The 13,062-nt window shown below is 44.2% G+C and overlaps 1 protein-coding gene across 1 annotated transcript; it reads left to right on the top strand.

Annotated features, from left to right (window-relative positions):
- Window positions 1-11,264: 11,264 nt before the first annotated feature.
- On the top strand, window positions 11,265-12,777 carry LOC135674059 (phosphatidylinositol 4-phosphate 5-kinase 1-like). The gene is made up of 3 exons (XM_065183493.1): window positions 11,265-11,965; window positions 12,072-12,300; window positions 12,378-12,777. Exons 1-3 carry the CDS (start codon window positions 11,325-11,327, stop codon window positions 12,540-12,542), a joined length of 1,035 nt encoding a protein of 344 aa, XP_065039565.1. The 5' UTR covers window positions 11,265-11,324; the 3' UTR covers window positions 12,543-12,777.
- Window positions 12,778-13,062: the final 285 nt, after the last annotated feature.

Raw genomic sequence — 13,062 nt, 5'->3', positions numbered from 1 at the left:
GAGCTCTGGCGGTGCAACCTCTTGGCTGGGGCGGTTGCACCTCCCAGCCGTGCAGCCCTGGCGGTTGCACCTCCTGGCTGGGGCGGTTGCACCTCCCAGCCCCACAGCCCAGGCGGTTGCACCTCCTGGCTGGGGCGGTTGCACCTCTCAACCCCACAGCCCAGGCGGTTGCACCTCCTGGCTGGGGCGGTTGCACCTCCTGGTGCAATCAGGGTCCGAATGGTTCACTCCATTCGACCCACTTTGAATCTTTTCAGGGGCCCAATTGCCCCAAGATTAAGCTAATGAGATCACCTCCCATTTTCATGCTTAATCATCGTGCTAACTACGATTATCACTAAGACAACTTCTGCAGCTTGCTCCGATGCGTCAATCGCTTCTTCCGGCGAGTTTCCTGCCAACTTCCGTCGATCAACCGATAACCCTCGGTGATCCTTCTGCGGACATCCGGCATACTCCTGGACTTTGCGACGATCCACTTGGCGAGTTCCGACGAGCTTCGCTTGGCAAGCTTCTGGACTTCTCGGATCTGTTCTCTCTGAACCTCCGACGACCGTCCGAACTTCCGTCGAACTCTCGAACTCCCAACGTGATCATGATCTTGACTCCGGCGCAACTCCTGCTGCTTGTCTTACTCTCATCGTAGTTAATCCTGCACACTTAAAACAAAACTTCAATCGAGACAATTAATCCTAAGCAATTAACCAAGTTGTCCGACATGTCATTGGTCCCTCGACGCTTCGTCCGATTCTTCGGCGCATCGTCCTCTCGTGCAGCCTATTGCCCAATCGGCCAGTTGACTCCGCAACTCCGATATCCTTGGCACAATACCCGCTCTTCTTGGCCCGATGCCCGAGTTCACGGCCCGAAGCCTTCTGTCGATACGTCGACCGATCCACCGGCCCGACGTCCAATCTTCTGACATGTTCCTTCGGCACAACATGATTTTCCTGCTTTAATTGTCTCATCCTGATCGAAGCATCCTGCGTCACTCAAAACGCAGATTAAATCATAAGTAGTTTCATCATCAAAATACGAGATTCAACAATCTCCCCCTTTTTGATGATGACAACTACTTGATGACGGAGTTAAACTTAACTCCCGGAGTTTAAACAAACTCCCCCTATCAATATGCCATATTGATAGAACCTCTTAGATTAAAAAATCTAAGCAACATGTCATCATAAACGGAGTTAACCTTAACTCCCGGAGTTTAAACAAACTCCCCCTATCAATATGCCATATTGATAGAACCTTGAATTCACACTGAATTCAAGTCATTGCAATATTCATCATGAATACTTGCAACACGTCAACATGAACTTATGCATAAACTTATGCATCACATGTCATGTCATCAACATACTTCTCCCCCTTTGTCATCAACAAAAAGGAGAAGTATCACAATCAAGTGTTTGTTATATTGGTTCAACTCATTGCATGAAAAACATAGTATCAAGTTTTATCATCATGCAATCTTGGAGCTAGAAGATTTAGCAGGTGTTATATCATGCTTAGGACATTCATGCTATCAAGTTTTAGATATTCAAGTTTTATAACATATAAGATAGCACTTTTGGTAATGTTCAAGATAGCAAGTTCTATATCATGCAAGCTAGCAAACTAGAGATGTTCAAGAAAGCAACTCTTGCTTCTTGATATATGCAAATTTGTCAAGTTTTGCTAGAAGTGCAAGTTAGCATTTTTGCCTCTTGAGATAGGCAAGATAGCACATTTGCTTCTTTTGAGATAGCAGCTTTTCGCTTCTCTTTAGACTACGAGCTAGCAATTTTTACGATGTACAAGTTTCACAATATACAAGCTAGCAAAAAACTTTGAAAGCAAATGCAAGATAACTTTCTTGTGTAGGCTCATGATTATTGCTTCCTATTGTAATGTGCAAGTTGCAAGTCTTGCTTCTTGAGATATTCAAGATGGTGATGTTCAAGAAGACAACTTTTGCTTCTTGAAATAAGCAAGTTAGCAATCAAGTTTTTGCATCTTCTTGACTTGTGCAAACTAGCTATCTCCCCCTTTGTCATTGTCAACAAGGGAAAAACCCTTTACATCAATTTCTAAATCATGACAAAGGTAAGTAATCATTCTTATTTGTGCATCATTATAGTTTCAATGCACAAATTCATTAACATTACATTTCAAAAAATTTATGCATGATACTGAAAAATCAATCATCATCATGAGCATATCAAACATGATATTCAAGCATTCATGATATATCATTTTGGCAGCATGATCATAGATATTCAAATGATGGTATCTAGAATTCATTACATCCTATTATGCATGATCATTAACTCCTCATTTGTATTTCATGCATTATTTCATTTCATCTCATAAGGAATATCAAGAAGAGTTATTGGATGATGAGATAAATATTTTATGAATACACAGAATATCATAAGTGTTTCATGTATTCATATTATCACATGAAGCATATTATCATTTTTAAGATTTATAACATGAATAACGTTATTACTATTTCATCAAAATCAGTTTCGAGATTCACATAATATCATGAAATCATTAATCTCGATAAAATGGGAAAAACATTTTCTTTTTAAGTGATTCTTTTAACACATCATAAAAAAGAAAAACTCATTCATAATTCAAGTGATTTACAAGATATCATAAATGAATTTATCACTTGTATTTCACCAAAATCGAGAACTCTTAGAGATAGAAAATGATTGAAGCATTTAATCTGATTGAAGAATGATTCATATTTAAAGTGTAGCATTTGTCAAATCTGAAATCATCAAGTATAACTTTAATATTTTCATTGCAACATTAAGCAAGGTTTCATTGAACATAATTTTGAATGATTCTTATAAATGCCTAAAACTTCTTTAGTTTTAATTTATGATTGACTTTATAATAGCATGCTCAAATCTTTATTTTTATGTCAAAACCATACATTATATTTAATAAACGAAGACAATGAAAAATATCAAGCCTTCCAGACAAAAGCCATGTATCGTCATTGAAAAGCAATATGAAAATCATCAAAATATACATTCTTGCTTCTATAAGATTAATCTCACTAGGTGTAAAATCATTAGATTTCTATCTTGCATTAACATAAGACATGCAATTTTCATTATCATTTTCAAGATTACAAGCATGATCATATTTTTGCATTTTCATTGTTAAATTATTAAAAATATAATTTTCAACAAAATTTAAAGAAAAAGAAAAGTGCATCATGAAAAGCATCATGTAATTTCGAAGTAAATTAGGGGGATTTCGATTACCTCATCATTGTAGGCTGTTAAGGCGTAGTTTGCCGCCTTGCTTTTGTTGACTTTCTCTTCTTCGGAGGAGCTCGATTCATCCCAATTTTTGTTCTTCTTCTTGCGTTTAAAGCAAGTAGTTCCATTCTTTTTGCTTTTTAATTTTCGTTTCATTTTAAGTTCACCATCACTTGAGCTTATGCTCGAGTGGTCTTCAAATGTTCTATGTCCCAAATCCTTCCTGTTCTTTGGAAGGTTGGTTTGTTCATCATTGTCCTCATCACTTGAGTCATCGCTCAAGTGGCATTCATTTGTCCAGAGTTCCAAATCCTTCCTGTTCTTTGGAAGGTGGTTCTCAAGTTCTTCACGTGCATTGCACGTCATTTCATATGTGATCAATGAACCAATTAGTTCTTCAAGTGGAAAATGGTTCAAGTTTTTCGATTCTTGAATAGCAGTTACTTTTGAATCCCAAGTTTTAGAAAGTGAGCGCAAAACTTTGTTAACGAGTTCAAAATCCGAAAAGCTTTTACCAAGTGATTTTAAACCATTGACGACATCCGTAAAACGGGTGTACATGTCAACAACGGTTTCGCTTGGTTTCATATGAAAAAGCTCGAAATCAAGCAGTAGAATATTAACTTTCGAGTCTTTGACTCTACTAGTTCCCTCGTGCGTGATTTCAAGAGTGCGCCAAATATCGAAAGCCGTTTCACACGTAGAAATCCGATTGAACTCATTTTTGTCCAATGCGCAAAATAAGGCATTCATAGCCTTTGCGTTTAAAGAAAAATTCTTCTTCTCCAAAACCGACCATTCGTTCATCGGTTTGGAGGGAAGTTGAAAACCGTTTTCAATGATATTCCATAAATCCAGATTTAGAGAAATTAAGAAAACTCTCATTCGAGTTTTCCAATAAGTGTAGTCCAATCCGTTAAAGAACGGTGGACGAAAGACCGAACAGCCCTCTTGAAAAGTCATTTCTCTCGGGTGTAAATCCGAAATGAGAAAAACCCCGCTCTGATACCAATTGTTAGGATCAAGAGCACTAAGAGGGGGGGGGTGAATTAGTGCAGCGGAAATCTTATAATAATTTATAAACAAAAAGCTGCGTTCGTTCAAAAACGATTATGATGCAAAAGCAAATTCTCAGTTTGTATCTAAGTGCAGTTTGCGTCTAAGCGCAGATTGCGTCTAAGCGCAGTTTTGCGTCTAAGCGCAGATTGCGTCTAAGCGCAGTTTTGCGTCTAAGCGCAGTTTTGCGTCTAAGCGCAGTTTTGCGTCTAAATGCAGATTTACGTCTAAACGTAGATTTACGTCTAAACGCAGTTTTACGTCTAAATGTAGTTTTACGTCTAAACGCAGATTTACGTCTAAACGCAGTTTTACGTCTAAACGCAGTTTTACGTCTAAACGCAGATTTACGTCTAAACGCAGTTTTACGTCTAAACGCAGTTTTACGTCTAGACGCAGATTTACGTCTAAACTTTGAAACTCGTTTGTATATTCGCAGAAGGCAGTATGCAGTTGAAATCAAGACGTAAACGTAAACTGAAATCTGATGATTGAGCGAAGAAAGCCGATTTACGTCCGAATGCAGTTTTACGTCTAAATGTTGAAACTTGTTCGTAAAATCGTAGAGGACAGATTGCAGTTATTAATAGGATTAAAATGTAAGCGTAAACTGCAAGGAAGCTCGTTCGTAAAAGCGCGGAAAACAGTTCTACAGAATCAAACGTAAACGTAAACTGTAATGTACGAAAATACAAGTTTACGTCTGAATGCAGATTTGGAAGAACAGCACTTAGAACTTGTTCGTGAAAGCGCAGAGAGCAGTAGTGATGAGGGAGGTTTGCAGTAATGATAAAGTGCTCGAAAATAAACGCAAACCAGAGATTTAGAGTGGTTCGGTCAGCCTTGACCTACTCCACTTTTGGCTTCCTCCACCGATGAGGTTGCCGACGTCAACTAGCTGCCTTCCTTCAATGGGCGAAGGCCAAACTTCCCTCTTACAGTTTCTCTCCTTTTGACAGGCTTAGGAGACAACCTTTACAGACCTTTCTCTCCTCACTTTACAGTTGAAAACTTGAAGAACAGAAGGAGGAGACTCAAGGCTTTACAACACTTTTGAGCTCTTTAGAATCACAGAAAAGATCACAATTTCGGTATAGGTCTGTATCTTTTCAGTGCTGAATGGGTGGGGTATTTATAGGCCCCAACCCAATTCAAAATTCGAGCTCAAAACGATCAAATCGATCTAATCCCAGAATTTCTGGGATCAGGCGGTTGCACCTCTCAACTGGAGAGGTGGCACCGCCTGGCAGAGCTCGAAGACTGAGCTCTGCCGATTGCTTCTTCTCTGCCAGAGCTCGAAGACTGAGCTCGATGGTTGCATCACCTGGCAGAGCTCGAAGACTGAGCTTGGTGGTTGCATCACCTGGCAGAGCTCGAAATCTGAGCTTGGTGGTTGCATCACTTGGCAGAGCTCCAAACTGAGCTCAAGCTGATGCACCATTCTGCCATAGCTCGAAGACTGAGCTTGGTGAATTCATCACCTGGCAAAGCTCGAGACTGAGCTCAGGCTGATGCACCACTCTGCCAAAGCTCGAAGACTGAGCTTGGTGGTTGCATCGCCTGGCAGAGCTCGGAACTTGAGCTCTGGCGGTGCAACCTCTTGGCTGGGGCGGTTGCACCTCCCAGTCGTGCAGCCCTGGCGGTTGCACCTCCTGGCTGGGGCGGTTGCACCTCCCAGCCCCACAGCCCAGGCGGTTGCACCTCCTGGCTGGGGCGGTTGCACCTCTCAACCCCACAGCCCAGGCGGTTGCACCTCCTGGCTGGGGCGGTTGCACCTCCTGGTGCAATCAGGGTCCGAATGGTTCACTCCATTCGACCCACTTTGAATCTTTTCAGGGGCCCAATTGCCCCAAGATTAAGCTAATGAGATCACCTCCCATTTTCATGCTTAATCATCGTGCTAACTACGATTATCACTAAGACAACTTCTGCAGCTTGCTCCGATGCGTCAATCGCTTCTTCCGGCGAGTTTCCTGCCAACTTCCGTCGATCAACCGATAACCCTCGGTGATCCTTCTGCGGACATCCGGCATACTCCTGGACTTTGCGACGATCCACTTGGCGAGTTCCGACGAGCTTCGCTTGGCAAGCTTCTGGACTTCTCGGATCTGTTCTCTCTGAACCTCCGACGACCGTCCGAACTTCCGTCGAACTCTCGAACTCCCAACGTGATCATGATCTTGACTCCGGCGCAACTCCTGCTGCTTGTCTTACTCTCATCGTAGTTAATCCTGCACACTTAAAACAAAACTTCAATCGAGACAATTAATCCTAAGCAATTAACCAAGTTGTCCGACATGTCATTGGTCCCTCGACGCTTCGTCCGATTCTTCGGCGCATCGTCCTCTCGTGCAGCCTATTGCCCAATCGGCCAGTTGACTCCGCAACTCCGATATCCTTGGCACAATACCCGCTCTTCTTGGCCCGATGCCCGAGTTCACGGCCCGAAGCCTTCTGTCGATACGTCGACCGATCCACCGGCCCGACGTCCAATCTTCTGACATGTTCCTTCGGCACAACATGATTTTCCTGCTTTAATTGTCTCATCCTGATCGAAGCATCCTGCGTCACTCAAAACGCAGATTAAATCATAAGTAGTTTCATCATCAAAATACGAGATTCAACAGATTGTGCCTCCTTCGCTTGCGGAGAGTAACAAACTTCTTGCTTGTCATGTTCGCTATCATGCTCCTCCTGAGCAGCTCCAACAACATGAGAGTGAGTTTACACTTGCAATCCGCCTGCAGTTGCTTGGGGCAATGGTTCAGCTTATCCCGTCTTGTTCGATTCGCCATGATGCTTCGCTATAACGAGATTGTGAAGTTTCTTCGCTATTTGCTCGAATCGCTTGCCCACTCTGATACTACAATATCGTGGGCTTAGTTGGAGTTGCCTAATTCGTGCTATACCATTGCGCCAACTTCTCGAACTTAGTTGAGATTACCGAAATCATGACGCACCCTTGCGATATGCAACCGCAAAGGGTCAACCAATTTGCAAGCTTGCTCAGATCCTGTAGGACATGTAAAAAGAGAAAAATAATTAGTTCGAAAGTGAACGATGGACAAATCTCAACGTCTCGCGAAGAGGAAAGCTTTACAAACAATTCAACAAACACTTTAAGTGCAAGACAAAAAAGAAAGGAAAGAGAAAGCATGGACTTTAAAGGCAAAACGAACAATCATAAATCCACAAACAACTACTCATCGGGTGTCGGGCACAATAGCAAGTTCCCATCAAGTTAACGTGCGAACTTGTGTATACCGATCAACACTTAACACTACCCCGAAGCCCCATCCCCTTGGTGCCACCTAAGGGGTTCCAAGGGTCTGAGATGACTGATATTTCGCACACTGATACAATCTACAAGAAACAGGTCGTGGCATGGGAAAACGAAGCCATTTTGGGGTAGTTTTACTCGGCGTGATGAACGATCGCATTGTAACACTATGAATTGTCGTTTCTTATAATTTTCAAATAAAACCATACAAAAACAAGGTAAAACATATTGTCAAACATCTGTATAAGCATGTAAAAGCGATGAATGATTTGTTGAGTGAAGATGTTGCATGTACACGACGACGATTCACGACAATACGTCAAAAATAAGCTTTTAATGATAACATAAAAAACTTCAGCATAACATGTCACAGAAGAAACATAGTGTCACTATTTGCATTGAGATGAGAAAAATCTCATTAGCTATGCCAGAGGTGGTACCACCCCTGTTCGGCGGTGGTACCGCCCCTGTTCGGCGGTGGTACCACCCAGTACCAGATCTTGCGACAGTAATACCACCCAGGAACGGCGATGGTACTGTCAGTACTAAGGAAACCTACGATGAGACCTTTTTAGACTCCAAGTTTGAATCAACTTGAAGCCTATAAATACCCCTTTCATCCCTGGTTAACACATACAAGCATAGAGAATTTAAAAAGGGAAAAACGCTGTAGAAATCTCTTATGAGAATCCTCCTCTAGTCTAAGTGTTAGAATAGTTTGAGAGAGGAGTGAGTGCTTGTAAGGGTTGTCTCCTAAACCCGGTAAAAGGAGAAGAGGGGTGTAAGAAGGAGATTGATCTTCGCCTATTAAAGGAGATCGATAGTGGATGCCGGTGGCCTCGACAGAAAAGGAATCGGTGGAGTGGATGTAGGTCACGATGACCGAACCACTATAAAATTAGCGTGTTCTCTGGTTTGCATTTACTTCCTGCAATTTACATTAACTGCAAATTGCCTTCGATATGCTCTTACTTCACTTTCAAAGTTAAGCATTTCTGAGTTCGATTTTATCATATGAAAGGATTTTTTGAAACCGACGTTTTCATCCACTACACTAATTCACCCCTCTCTTAGTGCCGACTTGTTCTTATTATAAGTGGAGGTGTAAGGGTTATCTCCTAAACTCGGTAAAAGAAGAAAGAGCTGTAGAAGGTGGTTGGTCTTCGCCCATTGAAGGAAGACTGATAGTGGATACCTGTGGCCTCGACGGAAGAGGAATCGGTGGAGTGGATGTAGGTCACGACGACCGAACCACTATAAAAATCTGGTTTGCATTTCTTTTGAGCAATTTACTTTAATTGCAAACCACTTTACTTACTTATTGCTGGCAATACATTTACGAACATGCTTTCAAGTCAAGCATATTTTCAGGTTCAGTTTTTAACGTACGAAAGAATTTTTAGAATCGACGTGTTTTTATCGCTGCACTAATTCACCCCACCAACCCCCCCCCCCCCCCCCCCCTTCTTAGTGTCAACACGTTCCTAACATAGTCATCGTCGTTCAATCGGATCCCCTTTGATCGCAAGTGAATTTGATATGGAAGCAGGTCAACGATCACGTCGTTGTGGGCGGGGCATGCATGTCGTTTACATGCGCAACTAAGGCTCGAGAGCTTGAAGTATGTGCACTTCTTCGTTGAGCTCGCTTGCAACCTCTACCTCCTTTTCGTTGCCCACCTCCCCTTCCTTGAATCCGTTGCACTACTGGATGAAGCGACCTTCCGAGAATTTAAGTGTGGCGCCAATGCAAATGTCTCATATGCCTCCTCTTTCTCCTTTGGCATCGAAGTAGATATAGAATGGTGTCGGAGGAGGAAGAGGAGGCAAAGCAATCTGGTACCGATGCAGATGTCTCACCTCCCTCCTCTTTCTCCTCTGACGTTGACACAGATGCCTCACCGATGAGGCACATTTGCTTCGAACTCTCGAGCTTTAGCCAACACGTGAATGATGCGTATGCCCCGAATACAGAGGCATGATCGTCGACCCCGTTTTTAGATTAGCTCCACTAGCGATTAAAGGGGATTTGATCCGACAGTAAGGATTGATTATTGCACAAAATGAAGACTCAAAGTGTACAAAATCCAATGACAGGAGAAACAGTAAACCCTCATCCTCCTTCCCTCTCACCTCCAGTGCCTTGGTAGCGGGAGAGAGTATAAAAAAGATGGCTGTAACGAGCAAGAAGGAGGATGAGGGTTTGTTGTCACTCCCGTCATTGAATATGTACTCTTTAGGCCTTCATTTTGTGCAATGATTAGTCATCGTCGTCCAATCGGATCCCCTTTGATCGCAGGTGAAGTTGATATGAAAGTAGATCAACGACCACGTCGTTGTGGGTGGAGCGTGCGTGTCGTTTACATGCGCAACTAAGGCTCGAGAGCTTGAAGTATGTGCACCTCTTCATTGAGCTCGCTTGCAACCTCTACCTCCTTTTCGTTGCCTACCTCCCATTCCTTGAATTCGTTGCACTACTGGATGAAATGACCATCCGAGAATTTGAGTGATGCCAATGCAAATGCCTCATATGCCTCCTCTTTCTCCTTTGGCGTCGAAGTAGATGTAGAGCGGTGTCGGAGGAGGAAGAGGAGGTAAAGCGATGTGGCACCGATGCAGATGTCTCATCTCTTTCCTCTTTCTCCTCTAACATTGACACAAATGCCTCATCGCTTTGTCTTCTCTTCTTCCTCGTCATCAATGTTTGGATCGATATTGACAAGGTTGACCATTGCGTCATTATTGTCGACCGTCAGTACAACAGCCACTCATGATGTCTTCGACCGTCATCATTATTAAAAATATATTTTTATCTATCATTTTTATATTATTCATATATATACTGTCACGTGTTATATTTTTCGTCGGTAAGATCGATGATATCAGGATAAATGAGATTAAATATTTTTATTTTTTTATAATTATAAATATTTTAATATAATTTATTTAAATGTATAAACTGAATTATTAAAGAGTCCTCGATGAGACGATGTATAATTACCCCTCGTGAACGGAAGAACACGAGGGATCCAGGTCAACATTCTGACTCGGACCCATCCCTATTCTTGTCAAAGCCAAAAAAAAAAAAAAAACGTGTTCTGATCCACATAACACAATCAATCGAGTCTTATCCTCGTCAGGTATGTCCTGCAAATGAGGTGGTTCCATGAACATAATATGTTTTAAATATTCAGAAGCTTATCACCGTGGGGAGGTGAGTTGCATGGACATAAGCACAACACGCGGCGGCGGTCAGAGACACGCATCCACACATCGCAAGCCGATCCACAACGGACCTGTCACGCCCAACGTCACCGATCTCGTCAACAATAGGCGCCGACATCGACCATGAACCACACCGGAGCCTTGTCTCCGTCAGCCGTTCCGCCCGGGCCCATGCTCGTTTCCCCGAGCGATCCATATCCGAACCCAACCCTAATCGTCTCTCGTGGGCCCCAAATCCTCGCTTTTTTTGTTTGTGTCTTTCTGCGCGCACCTCTCCGCCACGCTCTTTTCACGTCAGTCAATGTCATTCCACCCATCACACCGTCCATAGACACCGTTGACGCCGACGTGGCCCCTACCAACTCGTCCCAACCCGTTCGATCGATTCTTCCCCTATATTACCACCCCGGATTCCGGTACCCACCTCTCTCTCTCTCTCTCTCTCTCTCTCTCTCTCTCTCCGCCGAAGAAGAGCGCAAAGAACAGGTTGGGAGAATGGAAGGTGGTTGCTCTTCTGCTCCTTTCTCAGTCTCCATCGCCTTCTTCCTTCTCCTATCCTTCATCCTGTTCTACTTCAACTATGCCTTCGCAACGGTCAACATCCTTCTGCTCTCCTCTGCTTGTTTGGTTTTTATCTCCTTGCTCCTCGGTTGGTCCCGCTTCCTCAAGCTTAGGGCGGCCCGAAAGGACCTATCGGTTCGTTGGTTCGTCGGCGAAGACGTCGTCGGAAGAGCTTCCAACAGAGGATGCATGATCGGGAAGGCTGCGAGCGAGGGAGTAATGTTCTTTGGCAACGGGGATACCTATGAAGGGGAGTTGCACAAGGGATGGTGTCACGGGAGTGGAGTGTACTGTTTCAACGCCAGCGGGCGGTACGAGGGGGATTGGGTCGACGGGAAGTACGACGGGCACGGGATCGAGAGCTGGGCGAGGGGCAGCCGGTACCGCGGACAGTACCGGCAGGGGGCGCGGCACGGGTTCGGGGTGTACCGGTTCTACGACGGGGACAGCTACTCCGGCGAGTGGGTCATCGGGCAGAGCCACGGGCGCGGCATGCAGACCTGCTCCGATGGCAGCTGCTATGCAGGGGAGTTCAAGTGCGGCGTCAAGCACGGCCTCGGCCGGTACCGCTTCAGGTAAGACGTCCTCCTCTGTTGCTTTAAGATTAATGGCTCCAACCTCCAGCCTCCTTGTTATCGAATTGGAGGGACGTACCATGGATCAACGCTTGGTTGATTGCAGGAATGGCGATACCTACAGCGGTGAATACTTCGGGGACAAAATCCACGGCTTCGGGATATACAGCTTTGCCAACGGCCACTGCTACGAGGGCTCATGGCACGAAGGAAGGAGACAAGGTTTGGGAACATACACGTTTGGCAATGGCGATTCAAGATCTGGTGAGTGGGACTGCGGCATTTTGAAGAACAGTTTCCTCGCAACGGACCCTGCCGTCGAGCGAGCTGTCGAGGTAATATAGACACGGATCTCCAACTAGTGTGCACCGTATCGATCTTGTTGAACTCCAATCCTTTTTCATTTCTTCAGGCTGCAAAGAAGGCCGCAGAGAGCTGTGTCCTTCTCCCGCAGGCGGAGGAGCAAGTCAAGCATGCCGTTTCAGCAGCAAACAAGGCAGCCATGGCTGCTCGAGTTGCTGCAGTCAGAGCAGCCCAGAACGAGAAGGAAGACAAATTCTGTGACATATACGTGTGAGATTACACCTCGATACTGTAAATACTGACAGCAAATTTGCACGCCACGAGACGGTAACATGTAGATGAGAACATGGAAGTTTGCAGAGCTGTGACTGCTCTCCATGTTCTAGTCTTCGACGTCTTCAACAGAGAAAGAAAAAGAGAAAGATCTGCAAGCTACCATGTGCCATGATCCTTGGGCTGTCAATTGTGTTTGAATCTGCACATGGGGAACAACATCCATTAGATGCTCATTTGTTTTAGAAGGTCTTCTAGTAAATTTACTTGTTTGATAAAATTACTTGGATCTGCTGGAACAGAACGCAGTAACATGCACCTGTCGTAGTGTCTCATAGCTATTGAGCCTTCGCACAAGCCCATTATTGGCTTCGATTGGCCCGACAAGCGCCGGCATCTATAAACCGAGTAACGGCAAAGCGTCGTCGATCTCATGGAACATAGGCTGCTCGAGGTCCACCGTGAACACGGATCTCAAAGCACATTGGACGCATCAGGGCCCGGCTCTTTTTTTCCCCCCA

Source organism: Musa acuminata, chromosome BXJ1-5 (assembly GCF_036884655.1).
Source record: "Musa acuminata AAA Group cultivar baxijiao chromosome BXJ1-5, Cavendish_Baxijiao_AAA, whole genome shotgun sequence".
NCBI classification, from domain to species: domain Eukaryota; kingdom Viridiplantae; phylum Streptophyta; class Magnoliopsida; order Zingiberales; family Musaceae; genus Musa; species Musa acuminata.
The sequence above is the reverse complement of the archived record's forward strand: the minus strand, read 5'-3'. Positions and strand labels throughout refer to the sequence as shown.

What these genes read in the sequence shown, in the direction of transcription:
- LOC135674059 (XM_065183493.1), top strand. Translation starts at nt 11,325, where the DNA reads ATGGAAGGTGGTTGCTCTTCTGCTCCTTTCTCAGTCTCCATCGCCTTC. An exon ending in CTCGGCCGGTACCGCTTCAG is followed by an intron (nt 11,966 to 12,071) that starts GTAAGACGTCCT and finishes GGTTGATTGCAG; the next exon opens with GAATGGCGATACCTACAGCG. An exon ending in CCGTCGAGCGAGCTGTCGAG is followed by an intron (nt 12,301 to 12,377) that starts GTAATATAGACA and finishes TCATTTCTTCAG; the next exon opens with GCTGCAAAGAAGGCCGCAGA.